Source organism: Oryzias melastigma, linkage group LG21, assembly GCF_002922805.2.
Source record: "Oryzias melastigma strain HK-1 linkage group LG21, ASM292280v2, whole genome shotgun sequence".
In the NCBI taxonomy this organism is placed as follows: domain Eukaryota; kingdom Metazoa; phylum Chordata; class Actinopteri; order Beloniformes; family Adrianichthyidae; genus Oryzias; species Oryzias melastigma.
The window spans coordinates 61,666-81,601 of record NC_050532.1 but is presented as its reverse complement, the minus strand read 5'-3'; the positions used below and the strand labels follow the sequence as shown (position 1 = coordinate 81,601).

Genomic DNA, 19,936 nt, shown 5'->3' with positions numbered 1-19,936 from the left:
CTAAAAAACCTCATAATTAAAGAGCACACAATTATTTTACAATTGTGACCAGAGTGGGACTTTAACAGCAAATACGAATGATTATTATTTAACAATATCAGTTTTTCAGTTATCATTTTCCAAATATTCCTCTGTGAAGTTATTGGAATGAGATTCAGCAGTTTTCTCATTTTACAAACTTGTTAGTTTAAGACTGGTGTTGGCTCCAGCGCTGCTTCTGTGAAAACACATTTCCATTATTTATTTTGGGTTGTTGCTTCACAAACATGTGAAGAACAGGAAGAGCCAGAAATGTCTTTCCCTCCTCTATTCTGGAATCATTCCAACTCCAGCTCTGAAACGTGTTTTTCCAAACACGCTGCAAGGTCATGAAGCAACATTCAGTTACCCATCCATCATTGCTACTTTCTTCTTCCTGATTAGTGCTAGGAGAGAAAGCTGGAGCCTATCTCTGGGGATAGATTAAGAATTGATTTGACAGTACAAGGAATTTGTTTTACTGCAATTGTTTAGTTAAAAATAAACAAAAAACTGCAAATTCCCTGTACATATTAAAATTAGGGCTGTCAGATTTGTCGCGTTAAAAACGCGTTAATCCAACATGTGCTTGACGCCGACAATTTTTTTGACGCATTAATCGCGGACTTTCTCATACGTGCCTTTCCATACCGCGCGCGCAGGCGTCCCCCCTTTAACTCACCGGCTGCTCTCACTAGATCACGGGTGGGTCTACAACCTCCGAGCTGCTAGCTAGAACCGGCCGGCGCTAGGACCTGGAGAGCTCCTGCACTCTAACCCAGCTCCGGTTCGCGTCCAGTACCACGTCTGGTGGTACCGGCTCGCGTCCGGCGCCGCGTTCCGAGAGCTGCGAACAGCAAGCGCACCGGGGGACGTTTTAAATGTTCTGGAGGTTTAAGCGTGATCCAGCCCCAGCATAGCGGTCTGTCTGCCGGCATATTCATCATGAGCTCCGCTGGACACGTCGGTGGATCGAGCTGCAGCCAGAGAACGCGGCGGCAGTAACAGACTGTCAAACTATCCACAGAGTATCCCGCTTTTCTCAGTATTTAATGTTTTAAAAAACAAAAGTTCATTGGAAATGATAAATCTCTATTTCATTTATTACTGTAGTTCAGCAGAGGAGGAAAAGATTTGGTCCTGACAAAAAATGAACATGAAAGTGTTATGGAAATGTTATTTTTGATGTTTTTTATTTTATTTTACTGAACGTTGATTGAAGTTTTGAATTTAAAATGCCCTTCACTTGGGCTTTTGTTAGGGATTTTATGTTACAGCCTTTTATTGTTAAGAAAGTTTATCTCAATACAATGTTACAAAATAAAGTATTTCTGATGAAAACTATTAATTTTGTCATTCTTGTTTTCATAATTATTGTAGAACTGTTTAATTGTTAAACTGTTAAATTCCAAATTTTTTTCCTTAAAAAAGGCCACATTATTTTGCGATTAATCTCGAGTTAACTCAGGACACTGCGATTAATTGCAATTAAAAATTGTAATCGCCTGACAGCTCTAATTAAAATGCGTTGAACAGTACTTTACATCCTTGAAATAAACAAGTGAAGACATGTTTTTATCAGTGATTTTGTTTTAAATGTAGTACAGTTGATTATCAGACAGCCGTGGAGCATCACCTCCACACCTCCCTCCATCAGGTTCATGTCTCTGTGTCCTCTCCAGATGTGGCCATCTCTGCTCCTTACGGAGGCCCCAACCACCACGGCCTGGTCTACATCCATAACGGCCGCTCTCAGGGGCCCGACCCCTCACCTTCCCAGGTAAGCTCTGCTCTCACCTCCACATCTCTGCTCATTCTTTTCTTCCTGTTGAAATGTGGTGCAAGGAGACTGTTTTATAACTCGATCACCCTGATGGAATAAAGTATTCTGTTTAAACAGTCATTCTTTAAGGGTGCTTTCAGACTGGACACATTAATGAACCGGATCTAATAATCCAGAACAAATTTTCAGTCTGAATACACCCAGCAGACCAGGAACTGCTCTGCTTCGCGGTGGTGTTGGTTTGTTTCTAATCAGACTGACTTTCTTTGTCTGAACATGCCTCGCTCTCGAAATGGACCACCTGGACCAAAACAGCCCAAGAGAAACTTGCTACAGAGAAAAAATATGCCGCCCGAAAATTAATAACCGGAAATCCCTCCCCCTGCTGGAGCCAGCTGGAAAAAACATAGTTTTAAGCTTTCAACTTTTTTTCCAGTTTCTTCTCTTTTATCGACATTGTTTGCCTTTTTTTTCTGTGACCCTCTCTGTCACAGAAAAAGATTAATGTTCTCTGTCCCATTTGAAGCTCCTCTTCCACAATAAACTGATAGACAGTTACAGTTTATTTGCATTGGAAGTTTTAAAAGGTCATTCTGAAAGGGTTTCCTAAAGTTTAGGAAATTTCCACGTACGCAACTGCTACAGTTAAGATTTCAGCTTCCGGCTACCAATTGATTCTGGCGCCACCTTGCGTGTGACCAGACGCCCCTCAAACAGCCACCGTAGCCGGGCATTATGGGACGTAAACATCAGGAAACGTCCTTTAAAGTGATACACGTTGCTTCTCACACTGTTTTTTCCAATAATCTATATATCCATAACACTTTTCAGCGTACCTTCTTAGCCGTCGTCTCCACGGTAACCGTCTTCCAACATGCCTCCGCCGTACCAAAGCAGCAGTAAAAAGTCTTGAACCTGACGTTGATACAGACGTTCAAAACTGATCAGCGAAATATAAAGTTTGAATAAGTGAACTATCCCAACAAGGATTACAAAGCGTAGAACTTTAATCATTTCTATCTCTAGTTGCTTTGCCCCGCCCTGTTATTCCTGGCCAATGACTGAAGAGATCTTTAGTCACATGGTTTTGTTTACAAGCTTTGGTTTGTAACAGAAATGTCCTGTTAAAGGCAGTCTGACAGACCAAACACAAGGTTCAGGACTTGATCCAGAAAAACTTAAGCTGGCTCGGTCCGGATCGGTTACTGTTGCAGTCTGAATACATCCTAACACTCCATCCGGACAAGATGGCCCCAAGATGGCGCCAGAGCATCATTAGCCGGAAGTCCTCGACCAAAGTTCACGCTCTTCCCTAGAAAAACACTGGAACTGGGTTACGGTTAGGACTCTTCTAGTATAAATAAGCAAATTTAGCTTCCAGCTAATGAGGAGTTTAACGATCTGTTAAGGCACCATCTCGCCTGTAACAAGGTCCCTCTGCATCCGAACAGAAAGCTAATGTAAAAGACAGTTTTCAGTTTATTCCTGTCATGATAGACTGTCTGTTTGTAACTAAAGGACTTCCTCCTTACATCCTCCCACAATAAAAACAGAACATTCTTCGTTTTTGCTTGGTCTCTCAGGTCCTGCAGGGCAAGTGGGCGTCCAGCTACATGCCTGCCAGCTTTGGATACTCCATGACTGGAAGCACTGACATAGACCAGAATGGGTATCCAGGTACGGCCCTCTGAATGCAGGATTAGCATGGAGCGGCTCTGCAGGGAGCTGGTGACGTGCTGCTGTGAAAACACTGAATAATGTTTGTGTCCTGCAGATTTAATCGTCGGTGTGTTTGGAGCAGACAGAGCTGTTTTATACAGGTAATCAGTTCAATGTTACACGCTGCGTGTGAGCGTGTGTGGTATGCATGATTCCCTGCAGCGGCACTGCACACGTGTGTGATGTTGCTGATGGGAGCTAAAGGGCTTAACAAGCGAGGCCACCTGTGATATCAAAGAGCTGCTGGCTTTCATTGGTTCTGCTCCTACTGGTAGGACATGTGATCTGTGCTGAACGGAGCAGCATTTAGGTTCTGGTACTGCTGAGGGTTAAACTCTCATGGACTGCCTGCATTCATCCCAAAAACACTAGTTTAAATCTGAGCATGAAAGGTCATGTGACGTATGAAATAGATCCTTTGTGTTCTAGTAAGTGGTTGTAGGTCTGGGCAATATGGAAAACACTGTATATCATGATATAAATTATTTTATATCACAATAGCAAAATATATCACGATATACCACAATTCCTTTTTTTTCTGAAAAAAAATGACAAAAATGTCTGTTTAGTTTTCTCTGGCTTTATTTTTTCAAGCAACATGTAACTAAATAGTTACAAATAAGACATTTTAAGTACACAACAGTTTCAAGTTTCTTAGTGTGAAAACACATTTTTGCTTAAGAGTTCAGCAAATAAAATAAGTGAGATGGTACGATAGTCACTTTTCTATCACCCGTATGATATGTATCGTGCAGTGTGAGTGTTGACGTGCCAACACACACGAATAATAGAACATAATTAATGCATTCATATTTATTAACGTCCTCAGGCTTCCTGCCCTGCAGCTTAATAAAACTGCCTAAATAAACGTAAACTTTTTTACTTTCTTCGATTGAGATTTTATTAAATTAAAGAGATAATATGGTATTTATTTGTAGTTTTTGAACAAAAGCAAAGTTTTATTTTAATAAATAAGGTAGAGAACGAATGTTAATCTGACGGCTGTAATGAAGCAGCAGTGCACCGGCTATGGGGGGCGGAGCTAAACGGAGCTGTCTGCTTTTGGAAATCCAAAGAGGAAACCGACCATTATTTTATTTTGGATGGGAACCCACATTAATTTTCCACAATAACAAGCACCAGTATTCCCTAAAAATTGCGGAAACTCTGCGATTCTCCTCAAAAGTCCCGCCCACTGACACAGAGGAAGGAGGGCAGTTCAGAGAAGACAGACATGCCCCCACCTCTGTAGATTTTAGCCAAGCAGACCTGAAATCCAGCTGGATCAAAATTCGCCCAAAACTTTTTAAAATTATTTTTCACAAACTCAATAAAGAAAAAAAAAATAAAAAGCTGAAAAAAAGGGGAAAAAACAGAATTCCAGGTAAAATGTCAAATAGACAGCAGAGCTCTTAGCAGAGACATTATTATTTTTTGAGCTGCCTGGTAGCTGAAACCACAAAAGAAAGATCTCATCATGGAGCTGTGAGGTCTGTGATGTTCCTCTATCGACAGATACTGTTCATATTTGTGGCTCAAAACAATCTGGGACTTTAGCCTAGATTTTTTTGTTTTTTTTTATTCAAAAACATGTTGATTAGTTTTATTGACAAATTTCATTGATGCTGTTTTTATAAAATCAGACCTAAAACATTTTGTCTATGTTTAAAAATAGTTTGTTAAACATTTTTGGGGTTTCCAAAGTAAAATGAATCCCATTTTTACAGATTGAATTTTCTGTTTTTGCATAATTTTATGTCTAGTGTGTGAATGCAACAGAAAAATGATAAAATAAAGTTAGTGTCACATCGGTTGTGCTGATTAAAACACCAAATAAGCAGCAGGTAAATTCAAAGTAGACAAAAACTGGGTTTTACGCACTTAAAGAGTTAAAAATAAATGTTCTAAATGTGCAATTTTGCGGGTTATTTCATATTATGATTATTTGCAAATAATAAGTGGCTGGCAAATACTGTAACCCCCCAAAAATTAATCACGATTAATTTTTTCCTGATTTGACGATAAATTTGTTATTTTTTTTAATTGATTCCATCAATTATATCATTATATCATCCAGTAGTGCTGGGCGATATGGAAAAATGATTTGTGATATAAAATATTTTATTTCACGATATGATATACAGTATATCACGATATACAACAATAAAGTATGTTTGCAGCTATTTTCTGAAAATATGCCTGATGTTACTTCAGCTTCTGTGAAAAGTTGGGACAAAAGTTGCAATGTTTTTAATATAATATTGTTTTGAAAAGCAACAAAAAAATGTTAATTATGAAATAAAATTCACATTCTCATATTCCAGCTTTATTGTGACACATACTTCATCATCACAATATACAATGTTGTTGTGCTGTCATTGAACTTGAATAGAACTGAAACACAAAATGAACTTTTGGTCCTCCCTGCTCATAATAACACAAATATTTGTGTGTTGATTTAAACATACTTTAGAATAAAATGTCATTTTCCAGTGAAAAATTATAAACTTCAAAAAACAGCATAATCAGATTCATCCTCAGATCTCCATGTTCTCCACAAACAGTGGAAAGGTTCAAAATCTTCAGAGTCTCTCTGCCTTTCCCTCATGTTGTGCAGCCGCTGTGCACTGTGCAAAAAGCAGCACCTTCACTTCACTGCGTGCATGTTTGCAAGCAGCACCTTCACTCCATCGCAGGCATGTTTGCATGCAGCACCTTCACTCCATCGCAGGCATGTTTGCGTGCAGCACCTTCACTCCATCGCAGGCATGTTTGCATGCAGCGGACCGCCTCCCTTCCTGCGTGGTGACTGTTCACACGCATCTTGAAGAGAAAAAAGTCAAAGAGAAAATAAAACAGAGGACGGCTCCCGGTAAGAAGTCAGAAGAGAAACAGTCATGAAGCTGCGTCATCATCCATGACTGCTGTCACGGTAGATTGGTAAAGTTGCAGTGAAAATAAAAAGTTGCAGAGTGTGCAACACATCGCGCAAAGTCCTGGAGGGTCTGATAATGACATATTTGGTGTAATAATTGATCAAATTAGCTTAGAAACGATATAAACGATAGAGGAGAAATGGGACGATAGACACTTTTCTATCACCCACATGATATATATCATCATATCGTCCAGCACTAATCGCTTGCATCAGTAAAGCTGCAGAGAACACCTGAGATCTGCTGCATTTCCATAGAGGGGGTTTTGCTCTTTGTATCGTATGAGCGTTTGCATCTTCAGTTTTACCAGACGTGTTTCGGTGTGTGGGAGTGCTGTGTGTCTGACCCGTGACTGTGTGTGTTTGTCAGAGCCCGTCCGGTCATCAGTGTCAACGCCACGCTGGACATCACTCCACAGATCGTGAACCCCAAGGAGAAGACCTGCACTCATCCCGACACCAAAGCGCCGGTGTCGTGGTGAGCCCAGATTTCACATATAACCATCTTTTTATGGTTGTTATCACAGTTTGACATAGATAAACAGTTCAGATTTGTACATTTGTTTCTGCACAAATGGAGTTGTGCATCTTTTATCGATTTAAACAGATTGTTGATGTTTAAATAAACAGGTTTGTTTGCCATAATCTTGTTTCTCTTCAGTTTCAAGGTGAAGTACTGCATGACAGCCAGCGGCTACAGAGCTCCAAGCAGCATGAGTATGTGAAGCGCCCAGACGGAGCCACAACTCTGTTAATGTCTGAGCCCCTTTCATCTTTTCTGTCTTTGTTCTGTCACCGCTCGCCCAGTTTTCCACGTGGAACTCCTGCTGGACCGCCTGAAGCAAAAAGAGGCAACGAAGCGCGTTCGCTTCCTGCACAGTCAAGTCTTCCAGTACTCCAAGAACATGACGGTGAGCAGCAACAAAGTCCCGTCCTGCGAGGAGCTGGACGTCTTCTTGAAGGTGAGGACACGCGTGTCAAAGTCCAGGCCCTCAAGATCACTTTAAATTGCTGTTTTAACACCGTCAAACCACATCTACTGGAATTATTATGTTAACCATTGAAAAGTTGCAGTATGTTTTAAGATGTTTTGCAGTGGTAACATTAACTACAGATCCCACAATGCAATGTGTCAGCTGACTTGCACCAGTGTTGCCAGATTGGGTAGTTTCCTGCCCAATTGGGCGGTTTCATTTCTAGGCAAAAAAACCTTTTACGATCTAAGTTAATTTTTCATATAAAAATAAAGAAATGTGAGTGTTTTTTCTTTTTACTTTACTTCCAATTTGTATAGTTTTGACGCAATATATTTATATGGAGAGCAAAATATAAATTATTTAAGATTTAAGTTGATTTAATTCTTGAATAATACTCTATTCTATTCTATGTCTTTTTTCTATTCATATAGAAATATTTTTAAAGGAACTATTTGTTGTGTAAAACTTGGCTTTTTCTTTATTCTGTCGTCTTCTTCTTGAATAAGCTGTACTGTTATAACGTGATCGCCACCTAGTGACCAAACTGAAACGTCGTCCAGGAGAAGCAGAACAATGTTTACATGTTAATGATCTGAACATTTTAGTTAGAACTTCTCCTTTAGAGAATCCAGGTAACACTTTATGATACTAGAAATCTCATTATTTCACTGATACATTTGCAGTATGTGAACTGGATCAGATTAATATAAATATATTCAAAACATATAGTAGATTATTAATGTATTTCTAAACAAATGTGTATACATGTGTAAACTCAAAATAGAATCGAATTGAAAGAATGGAAAAAATTCTGAATCAATTTGATTCTGTAAATTATAATCGATGCCCAGCCCTCGACATTTCTGTATCAAGAAGCCTTCATTCCTTCTATCTGAAGCTCCACAGTCTGCTCTCACTATAGAATAAATTCATTTCCTCCCCTTGTCTGTCAATTTAAATGAATTCATTTTTCACAAAATACTCCATGTGAAATAAGTTTTAGTGTTTTATAATCGGTTACAAACAATATCTATAGAGCAGATGTGTTCAGCACTCTGTAAGGTCAGAGTTCAGGTCAGGCCACATCGCAGCCTCAGCGTCTCCGTTCTTCTGCTTCAGGATGAGCAGGACTTTCGGGATATGATCACCCCCATCTCCGTTGCGATGGAATACAATCTGGACTACCAGCGCGCTGCGGACCAGAGCGGGCTGCTGCCCATCCTGGATGCATCCACACCGAACAACGTCACAAAGCAGGTTGGTTCTGGAACTGCGGCTGTCGATGAGGATGTTGTGTGGGACGTCCATCACGGATGAAGCCTGAGACCTCTGATTTTATTATTGTTTCTGTTGCTTCCATCAGGCTCATATCCTGCTGGACTGTGGAGACGACAACATCTGCAAACCTAACCTGACCCTGTCAGTGAAAAGGTAGGAACCTCCAGCATACACTCCATGAAGCAATGCTCTGATTACAACATATCTTTGTATGCACCTCTCTGCTGTTTTCTGATTGGCTGCAGTGACCGTGAGGAGATCTACATCGGCGACGACAACAGTCTCACTCTGGAGGTGGTGGCTGAGAACCACGGGGAGGGAGCCTATGAAGCCGAGCTTCACGTCTTCCCGCCGCAGCAGGCAGACTTCATCGAGGTGGTCCGCAGTCAGGTAACATCCTGTTCGGACCCTGCAGGTCATCTGATTCCATCCAGAACAAAGGAGACACTCTCAGCTGTGGAGAGCTGTGTGTGGCAGAACTTCAGGATATTTGTCTGAAGAAAACCAAACAAACCACAGAAACTGTTCACAAGTGGATCTGGAGGCACATTGTGCCTAACCTGTTAGCAAAGATTAAGATGATCCAACATGTTGAGCATCAGTTTGTGATGGACAGTAACGTGTGCTGAAGGTTTTTATCTGCCAGAACAATGAAGTGCATTAAAGCCGACCATCACACAGAAACAATTCCTTCAGATTAAACGCAGAAAATGCAGACTGGATGGAAACGACAGATTTAGAGGTTAAATTCAGATTAATGTTGATGGAGCAAAGCAGTAACGGCACGGCTGAGTTCTGTAGCATGATCGGGTTCTGGTCTGGTTTTCCAGACCTTCTCCAGGCTGTCCTGTGCTTACAAGAAAGAGAACCAGACCAAGATTGTGGTGTGTGATCTGGGGAACCCCATGAAGGCAGGGACTAAGGTCAGTAAGGTCCTCCTGATGGGATGTGTGCAGGACTTGTCGACGTGTCACTTCTAAATGTCTGCTGTGTGTGTGAATGGATCCCCGCTCTCTGATTGGTTCCTTGTCTCTGGACAGATCCTGGCTGGGCTGAGGTTCAGCGTGCACCAGCTGTCTGAGGAGGACACCAAAGTCAAATTTGACCTGCAGATCGTCAGGTGAGACTCTCTTCTTCATCCATTAGCCTGCTGCTGTTTCAGCCGGACGTTGAAGGCGGGCTACGAGCTCCTCCCCTGTTCTCACTGCTTGTTTCTTTAACGCTGCATCCCTGCAGTCTGTCATTAGATGGGGCGTGAGCGACTTGTTTTTCTGTCACCGCTGTGTGGGACAGAGACTATTGACCCGAACATGTGATCCTGCACAGGCTGGCAGAGCTGCAGCAGTTTCCTCTCTAACAGACTCCATCAGAGAGGAGTTAAATTAAAACATTTTTATTGCATTTTGTGACCCACGACCGATTCATTTTTTCTTAACATTTGAATGCAGATTGCTTATTGTAACAGGAGAACAGGCTTATCTGCATTTGCCTTGATGACTGCAACGACTCTTTTTACACTTTACTAGAAGAAAAAGGTACAGTTGCTTTTGAGATCAGCCCCCAGTGGTCATTTGAGGAACTGCAGCATTCGATACCTCTATGGCAGGGGTCAACAACCTTTAACAGTAAAAGAGCTATTTGGACTCGTTTTCTACTGATCAAAACCTAGAAGGAGCCACATAGTCTTACTGTAGCCTTTAAGAAATCTGGATTTGCACGCATGACCTTTTTTAAATTATAAATATGAATTATGCCTATTTTTTGGCACAGACAAAGGCAAAAATATAAAAAGAACCTAGCATCTCTCAAAATGTGATTTTTTTTTTTTAATTTATTTATTTATTTTTAACTCATAAAAGATCAAAGTTTTTACCAAAGTTTTGCATATAAAATCTGTTGATTCTGGAGGTAGAGTTGAACAAACAGGTCAACAGGATGTAAAAACCTACATAGTTTATCATATATGTGAACCTCAAACATTAACTTATAAATGTAACTAATCTAAAATAAGTGATAAGTAATCCTAAATTGAAAAAAATTGCTATTTTATTTTACTTTTATTTATTCTTGGTTCTTTCTCCCCTCTTTGTCCTCAGCAGTCTTTCACTGCTGGGTTTTGTTATTTTAGTTTGGATCTTGGTAGTCTTAGTTTGTGGGCTTTATTTATTTGTTTTCTTTAGGTAGTTTTGGTTCGAGGGAGCTGCTGACTCTGACAGCGACATGGCTGGGTCAGCAGTCTCCATGACATATGTTTGTCTGAGGAGCCACCATGGACAGATAAAAGAGGATCTGGAGCTGCAGGTTACAAACCCCTGGACTAGGTGTTCCTCAAAGTCAGGCGTTAAGGTGGGGGCTGTCTGACAGGAACAACAGAGGATGACCAAGCACTTTTTTCAAAGTAGCAATCCAGCTACACAACTTTTACAACAACACGACTCCTCAGCTTATGCATTAATTTTTTTGCTCATTGTCGGTGCATCACACAAACACAGCTAGTGTTTGCTGTTCTGGAGCCTTTCATATTTTCTGAATCGTTGGATTCATGTTTCTGATCAGAATTGTATATTTTTGTGCACGTCTTCAGTTCACCTGGTTGAATCTGGGAGATCTCCAGTTTCCTCTCATTCTTTTGGTTGCTAAAAATCTTCTGATGATGAACAAATGACCGGCTGCACAGCAGCAGAAGTTTGCTGGTGTTTAATCTGGTCTGTGTTTGTGTTTCAGCTCTAACCAGTTCAACAACACCAGTGCAAAAGTCACCAGCACCATCAACCTGGCTATTCTGGCTAAAGTTTCCATCAGAGGGTAAAACTCATTTTTACTCACTTTCTGTCCAGACAGCTTGTGATGTTGTGACATGTTTATATCTGTATTCATGAAAGTCTATGCGTGTGGTGATGAAGGTCTGAACTCCAGTGTGTTCTTTCCAGATCCTCGTCTCCCAGTCAGGTGCTGCTCCCCATCGCCAACTGGAAGCCTAAAGATCCTCCGGTGCTCGGGGATGACATCGGACCGCCCATCATCCACGTCTACGAGGTGAGAAGACCCCGCCCTTCACTCAGGCAGGTGGAGGAAGTGGAGTTTCTCTTCAAACCGCCTGCAAACAATTCAGCCATAAGCAGTTCCTGTTTTCTTTTCTACGGAGTGATTTTTGTGTCACTGTATTGCACGCAAAAGTCACAGTTTTGAGATCAAAATTTTCTTAATTTGCAAGCAAAATCTAAGTTAAGAATAAAAATTCATAATTTGCAAATAAAAATATTTAATATTTGCTTTCAAATATAAATATTTTTTGCTTTCAAAAAATATTTTTGCGGCACAAACATTTTTAGGTGCGTTGTGCCTCATCTTGCTTTCGCCCTATCTTTGATTTTGCTTTGATACGTTTTTGTTTCGTGTGATGCTTGCGTCAGCCTGCTGATTGGTCTAGATTCTGTCCAATCAAATCACCATATTTATCTAACATGACCCCAATCACCATTTAGTGCGTTCGCCATTTTCTAGTGCTGTCCGAATCTACTAATCGAGTGCACTAGAAATTTCTCAGAAGTCTTTGCGAAAAACTAACAGGCATTAATGCTCACCAGATTAGTGAATGTAGACCACAATGCATTGCAGTCAAACAATTTTGAACAAAAAACATGTTTAAATGTAATTTTTGCATAAACCATCCACACGCTCACCATCAGAACACAGTGGAGTTGCATATTTTTTTATAGTTTTCAATTTTTTTTTTACAAATTTTCAACAATTCCTTCAAGCTTTCAATATGCATTTTCGAGTTCAAAACTATTTTCAAATGTTCACTTTTTTTTTTCTCCAAATTTTCAAAGTTTTTTTCGTTCACTTTAAGCAGATCCTGATTTGACCCCATAGAGTTCAACGAAATAACGGGCTAAAAAATGCGGTCCTTTAGCCGCCGTTGGGATGAGCTGTCTGGTTGTCTGGAGTACTCGGCCACTAAGGACTGGGTGTTGTGCTCACTCAAGCCGCCAATTTTGAGAAGAGATGGCCTTTACACAGGATGGATTCAGCTCCTGGGTTAAAGCTACTCAGTCTACCACACTAACGATGTCAGCGCTGTTCATAAATATGCAATGGTAGCATGGACTGATAATAAGTACGGCGCTCAGCGAGGGTCATTTAAAACTGTACATGGGCTGGGACTGTATTCATGCAGTTGTGGGAGCTTTACTGCATGTCAACCATTGCACAGAGAGGACACAGAAACTGAAACATCTGACAGCGAAAAACTGCAATCATTGACAGGAAATGACATCTGCTATTATTAGCATTGTATGAATATGTGCTCTTGTTAAGTTCCTTCTTGGAGATGTAATTTTCATAATAAAGACAAGTTAGTAACTCCTTCAAGTCACTTAGCAACCCTAAACCACTGCAGAGAAAAATCCTGGAGAAATCAATTCAGTTGATTCATTGTTACACTCCTAGTTGGGAAGCTTTTTTCTGTCTTTTTGTATCCATTACTTTTTTATTTAAACCAGATTTTTGTGAGACAAGTTTCATTCAGTGGAACAGTCAGTTGAGCAAACTCAAGACTACAAAGTGTGAATTGCAGCAATGAAGAGTAGGCCAATATTTTCCAGAAACGATTCGATTCACCAGAGACTGGACCGATTCGATTCAGATTTTTATCCATTCTTTTGATCTCTCAATTCAATTCAATTTAAAAAAATATTTCCTTAAAAGAGTTTGGAAAATTAATACCTGGGAGTTCATAAAGATGTTCATTTAGTCAGTAATGTATGTTTAAGTCGACTGAGCGTTAGCATTAGCCGTCCTATGGGAAATTCCATTATACGTTAACTTCAAGCTATCAGACTTTGGCTTTATGCATTAGATCGATCTCTACTTTTATGGATCGATTATTGATCTATTAAGCTTAGATCGATTGATCAATTTTATCAACCCAGTCCTAGTCGTTTCCATCAGTGTGGAGGCTCTCCTTGTGAATGTGTTTTTCAGTTCTTTGTCTCCATGTTTGTTCCAGCTGGTGAACCACGGGCCCAGCACCTTCAGCAAAGCCTCTCTGGAGGTGGAGTGGCCGTACCACTTCAGAAACGGCTCTCTGCTCTACATCACCAGCTTTGAGACTCAGGGGCCCATCAACTGCACCACCAACATGCTGATCAACCCGCTCAACGTCTCTGTAAGGAACCGTTCACATCCTCTGACTCCTCACATCTCTTCAAACCAGAACCTTCCATGAGACCTGCCTCCAAACTGAGGATTCTGCTCTTTAGCACAACACTTTTCCACAGAGATCATCCAGAGCAGCTGAATGAAAGCAAACAAAAATGATCAATAAAGCAGGAGTGTGTTCTTAAAATGTCTGCTTTTTCTGTTCAGCTGAGCTAAAACTGCAGTGTCATTCTCAGGCCTTCACATTGCTGAGTCTTCATAAGACATCAAAGATCAGTATGTGGAAACATTACATTCTCAGTTGGTGATAAAACAGCTGAAAACTCTGCTGACCGAGCATTCTAGTAGTACTTAAACGCATCACTTACAGGATGAATCTGTGAGAGGTGAGGAGTCTCACCACAGATTTGTACGTAAATATGGTTTTGTGTGTGTGCAACAAGTGATTTGTGCATAATCCTTCAAAGATTTTTGTGTGTAACTAGTTTAAAGCTGTTGTAATTTTAATTTGTGCATGCATAAATTGTATTTCGTATTTTTTGAATTTTGTAATTTTTGTACCTATGCACATATTATATGAGTTACAGATCAAGAATTACATGCACACAAATTCAAAGCTATGCCCAAATCAAGAATTACGACGTACAAATCGGGGTGATCCTTATTTCTCTCCATCGTGTTCTCTCCAGGCTGGAGGAGTTTCTTGTTAACAGATGAGTCTTTTCACAGTATCACATCAACCTGTGTGTGTTTGTGTGTTCCTGTGTGTTTGTTAGAACCCCGTGTCCTCTGAGAAAAACACCAGCTCTGGTCCATCCAGAGAGACAGAAGGTCGACGCACAAACCGCATCAAGAGGGACTTGGAGTCCAAGGATGCAGAGAACAACTTGCAGACACTGGTACAGACATGCACATGTACATACACGCATACACACACGCATGTACATACACACACTTCTCTGTTTCTTCTCTGTTTTTCCATCTCTGTGTGTTTGTGTTCAGGACTGCACCACAGCTACGTGCCTGAAGCTGAAATGTCAGGTGGGTCGTCTTGAGAAGACGAAGAACGCCATCCTCTTCATCTATTCCAGACTGGACGTGAACAACTTCCTCAGGGTAAGAATCAAGAAACAATCAAAGCACTTCATTTTTCTGAGTGTTTTCCCAGTGGTTCATGTATTTCCTGCTTCTCTTCTTGTGTGTTTTTGTCAGCTGGAAAATCAGAACCAATCTTATGTGGTTCAGACTAAAGCTTCCTTCAGTGTCATTGAGATGCCGTACAAGCACCTGTCGACAGACCTGCCATCCAACAGCACCACCGTAAGACGCACGCCTGACGCTTTTGGGAGGACTTGTGGCACTAGATCAGGGGTGTCAAACTCCATCACACAAGGGGACAAAATCGAAAACACACCTTAGGTCACGGGCAGAACAGGATAAACATTTATTGAACAAACTAAAACTACAATTTTAAAACTTTAAAACTGTAACTTTAGTATAATCCTAAACTAGATATATAGCTTCAACTGCGATAATGCTTGTGTGAATGCTGTTAGCTGAATTTGGCTGCTGAAGATGCTGAAATTGATAGCTAAAAACGCTGAAGCTGATAGCCAGCTAAAATATTAGCTAAATATGCCAAATTAGCCAAAAAAAACCCAGAAAAAACTTAATTAGCCAAAACAGCTAGCATGTAGCTGAAATATTACCTAAACTCCATAACAGCCTAAAAAAATCTTAGTCAAGGCCAAAATAGTCCAAAAGGCTAGCAGAATGTCTATTTTTAAAACTTTGGAAACATAACTTTTGATTATATGAATAATAAATAGACAGGAATATTATTGCAGAATAAATCAACTTAAACCTGAAATAACTTTCAATATTTTACTCACCATAAAACATATATTTTGTCCAAATTATACAAGTTAGAAATGAGAACAAGATAACATCTGGCCATTAATACCAACATCTGCCATAAAATAACCTGGAGGGCCGGATCCGGACAGTAGGGCTGAGCACCGAAATTTGGTTCCAATTAGGAGCCATTGTGATTTATGTGCTTCTACCAGAACCGAAAGAAGTTAAGTTTCACTGAGGGTCTGCTTGTCTTAGGACATGTCAATCACTTCAACTCCGCTCAGTTCTTTGAAGTTCTAGACAATCCTTCTGCCTTTCCTGTGATAGTGGGCGGGCTCATATAAGACCGCTGACGCACGAACACGGACACGCACACCACTCAAATGTCTGGCTGCATTTCTCAGCAGGTCACAGAAGTTTGACAGGTCACTCCGTCACATCAGCCAATCAGGAACTCAGCTTTGGGCATGTGACATTTTCAGTGATCTGATCAGCAGGTTAAATATTAATCCAATTAGAGCGTTTTTGTCCTGTCGCAGTGCGGCGGTTCTCTGGCTGCAGCCCTGGTTCACCTGCTCAATACGCCGGCAGACTGACCGCCGCTGCGTGGAGCGGAGGCAGCCTGCTCGGGTCTCCTGAACTGTGATGTTTATCTTATTTTCTTCAAGACAATAATAAAAAAAGGTTCCCTATTTTCCCTCCTCTCGGGTCAGCCTTCAAATTCAGTCACAGAGACACAGAAACACAGTGGAAGCGGCTGTCATCCAGACACACCCCAGAGTGAGATAGAAGCCCCAATAATGAGAAAATCTTCAAAGGATTTCATTTGTAGATATTTATAGACGATAAATAAACCAACATTATCTGTGTCTTCCATTCATTGGAAGTGTGATATTCACAGACATCCACATGCAGCCGCAGTGTGTAGCTCAGGAGTTTGCCATGCGATGAAAGAGTGGCGGGCCACCGGTTTGCGGCCCGGAGGTTGGGGAGCTCTGATTTAACGGGAGCAGTCACCTCGTCAAAAAACGACGACACCCAAAACTTCAATTTTTAATGCAGAGGTCTTAACCATGCGCCAATATGTGATGACTTAAGAATCAAAATCTGCTTATTTGGGAAGATGTAGGCATTATTTTGTATCACAAGTACTGAAATTGGCTCTTCAACCCCTTCACTTTTTCAGATCATTCAGCTATCAAAATATTCAGCTCTTTTAAGAGATTGTGGCTTGAAAGTTTCAACTTCATAACTATTCAACTTTTTAAACTATTCAACCGACTACTGCTTTTTTAACTCCAAAATGGCTAACGGAATCTTCAAAAGCTCCTTTTTCAGCTAAAAACTCTCAGCTCTACAAAACAATAGAAGTCAAGTAGACTTTCAGCTACTGAAACTATACAACTTTTAAACTCTTAAGCAGATTTTGAGCTCTTCAACTTGTATTTTTATTTTTTGAAACTCACATTTTTAAATATCACAGTTTAAAGTCAACTATTTTGGAGTTTAGCTAACATTTCAGCTACATGCTAGCTATTTTGGCTAATCTAGGCCTTTTTTCAGTCTACTAGGCTAATTTGGCATTTAGCTAATATTTTAGCAAACTACCAGCTTAGCAATTTCAGCTATCAGCTTCAGCGTTTTTAGTTATCAATTTAAGCATTTTCAACTATCAGCACTAGCAACTTCAGTGACCAAATTCAACTTACAGCATTAACTCTAGCATTGTTGCAGGTAATGCTATATGTCTAGTTTTCTTTATTGTGTCCTCCATCATCAGTAAAATGCCACAAGAACAAACCACAACCACAAAGACCATTTTCCTCTGAGTGTTTTTAAGCTGCAGATAGTTGAGTTACAGGACGTGAAGATGAAGCTGAGGTCATCACCGATGACCCTGGTGTTTGTGTGGTCAGGTGAGCTTGATGGTGACGTGGGTGGCGGACGTTCCTCAGTCTGTCCCAGCCTGGGTGGTGGCTCTGGCTGTGCTGGCGGGCCTGCTGCTGCTGGCGCTGCTCATCTTCATCATGTACAAGGTGAGTCTGCTGAAGAAGAGTGGAAGTGGCCCACACCTTCTGCTCTACAATCATCAAACCTTTTTTCCTTCTCAGGTGGGTTTCTTCAAGAGAGTGCGCCCGCCGCAGGAGGACTCCACCGAGAAGGAGCAGCTGCAGCCGGAGGAGAACGGAAACACTGACCCTTAGAGTTCGCTTTTAGCAAAGCAGCGAGTCCAGGAGAGATATCAGGGTAAAGGCCTGGAGAGAATCCACTGTACAGACTGCTGAATGCAGGTCTGGTCCTGCTTTAGTTTAGCTGTTCCATCTGATTAGTCCTCACATCTGTGCCAAAAGAGAAAAACACTGGCTTCAAGTAGAACCATAGAGATCTCCGTCTGCCCCATCACAGTATCTGCTGTGTTCCTCGGATGTTCAGATTAGGTTCCCCTCAAAGATCCTTGATCGACAGACTGATCCTTTATCTCCTTAACCAGCAGAGTTCTGATCCAAACGTGAGCGGTTCAGAGGCTCGCCGTCCGGCCTGTCGTCCACTTTGCACATTGTTGGCTTCCTAAGCTGCTGCTGCCTTGAAAAGTCCAGAACTGCTGAAACTGTTAGTAAAACCTTTTAAAAGATGACTAAGTGAAATATCATCACAGTAATTAATAAAAGAATTGAAAGAAGAAGCAGCATGGGATTGTGGGTCTGAGCTCTGCAGCAGCTCTGATTGTGACCACAGAGAGAGGCTCACTAAAGGGGTTTGGATCACGTGTTCTGATCGTCACTGTAACACTTCTTCTTTCTGCTTTATGTGCCGCTGACTGGAACTGAAATGGTTTGCTTTGGGTTTCAATCTTTCATTGTTTTTGTACTAAAGTGGGTCCAACTGTTTTTTTTATCACACTCTTTGTTTGTACTAAACCAGCAGAAGTGATGAGTTTACACTTAAATGATGGATGGTTTGTTAAAGTTCCTTCCTGGGCTTTTAGACATGCTGCCATCTAGAGCAGGGATCCCCAAACTACGGCCCGCGGGCCGGATCAGGCCCCCCTCCACCTTTGGCTCGGCCCCTAAAGAAGGACACGCCGATCAAGAACCGCATAGAACGTGACTTTTTATTCCACCCTTCTGCAGTCTGAACTATGATGGAGAGGAGAGAATATTATTTAATAGTGATTCACTTTTTCTTTATTTCTTTCTTGTTATTTTTCTTCCACATATTTCTTTTGGACGTCCATAGATCTTCAGCTCTTTTATGCTAGCTTTTTCTCAACTGTTTTGACATTTACTAAGGAGTTCTGGGCTATTTTGGAGTTTAGTCAATATTTCAGCTTTATGCTGGCTGTTTTGGTTAAATTACACATTTTACCAGTTTTTAAGGCTAATTTAGCATTTGATTTATATTTCAGCTGTTTTGGTTCATTTAGGATTGTTTTCAATTTTTTAGGCAAATTTGGCATTTCGCTAATATTTTACCTAGCTATCAGCTGCAGTGTTTTGAGCTAATGGCTTCCGCAGTTTCAGCTATCAACTTCAGCGCTTTTAGCTATTAGCTTCAGTGTTTTTAGTTATCAATTTCAGCATCTTCATTACTAGACTCTTCAGTGGCCTCATTCAGCTTACAGCATTCACTCTAGCATTATCACAGGTAATGCTGTATATGTAGTTTTTAAAAATGTTTTGGAATTTTTTTTCGATGAAGATTACAGAAATTAATTATTTAAAATTTGGTTATGTGTGGCTTTCTGGATAACCATAATTGTTTACATTAGGCTGTGATTGTTATACTTTTTCTGTTAGCCTATGAACCGACCCTGCCCCCCCATCAGAGAAGAAAAGAAGAAAAAGTTTGGGGACCCCTGATCTAGAGGCAGACATGAGAACTGCAGTGATCAACAAGATTTATGGTCCACAAAAACTATAATAGGTTTGGGTTTTTTTAGTAAGTTTAATGATTTCTTCACCTGTTTATCAATACAAAGTTGATTATTTTTTAATTTTGGATCCAAATTAGAGCTCCTGACTTTATCCTCATTCATTACTTATTACAAATTAATAATTAAGTCATAAATAGGTTTTTATTACTTCAAAAATCAACAAAATTTGTGGACATTAAAAGACGAAAACTGTAAAAGTTGTAGATTTTTTAATGAACAGTTTTTTTTCCCTAAAAAGCCGTTTTTCTGCTGCTAGACAAAAGAATAATTGG

The 19,936-nt window shown here is 40.6% G+C and overlaps 1 protein-coding gene across 1 annotated transcript in view; it reads left to right on the top strand.

Annotated features, from left to right (window-relative positions):
• itgav (integrin, alpha V) overlaps positions 1 to 18,413 on the top strand; it is a 52,942-nt gene extending 34,529 nt beyond the window's left edge. The window contains exons 14-32 of the mRNA XM_024285998.2: positions 1,701 to 1,798; positions 3,385 to 3,478; positions 3,576 to 3,621; positions 6,826 to 6,933; positions 7,117 to 7,172; positions 7,263 to 7,417; positions 8,552 to 8,689; positions 8,796 to 8,863; positions 8,956 to 9,100; positions 9,541 to 9,633; positions 9,751 to 9,830; positions 11,435 to 11,515; positions 11,641 to 11,746; positions 13,722 to 13,880; positions 14,650 to 14,772; positions 14,876 to 14,989; positions 15,086 to 15,193; positions 17,647 to 17,766; positions 17,842 to 18,413. Coding sequence (XP_024141766.1) covers positions 1,701 to 1,798; positions 3,385 to 3,478; positions 3,576 to 3,621; positions 6,826 to 6,933; positions 7,117 to 7,172; positions 7,263 to 7,417; positions 8,552 to 8,689; positions 8,796 to 8,863; positions 8,956 to 9,100; positions 9,541 to 9,633; positions 9,751 to 9,830; positions 11,435 to 11,515; positions 11,641 to 11,746; positions 13,722 to 13,880; positions 14,650 to 14,772; positions 14,876 to 14,989; positions 15,086 to 15,193; positions 17,647 to 17,766; positions 17,842 to 17,934 — 1,985 coding nt within the window. The 3' untranslated portion in view covers positions 17,935 to 18,413. The remainder of the gene's footprint in view (positions 1 to 1,700; positions 1,799 to 3,384; positions 3,479 to 3,575; positions 3,622 to 6,825; positions 6,934 to 7,116; positions 7,173 to 7,262; positions 7,418 to 8,551; positions 8,690 to 8,795; positions 8,864 to 8,955; positions 9,101 to 9,540; positions 9,634 to 9,750; positions 9,831 to 11,434; positions 11,516 to 11,640; positions 11,747 to 13,721; positions 13,881 to 14,649; positions 14,773 to 14,875; positions 14,990 to 15,085; positions 15,194 to 17,646; positions 17,767 to 17,841) is intronic.
• Positions 18,414 to 19,936: the final 1,523 nt, after the last annotated feature.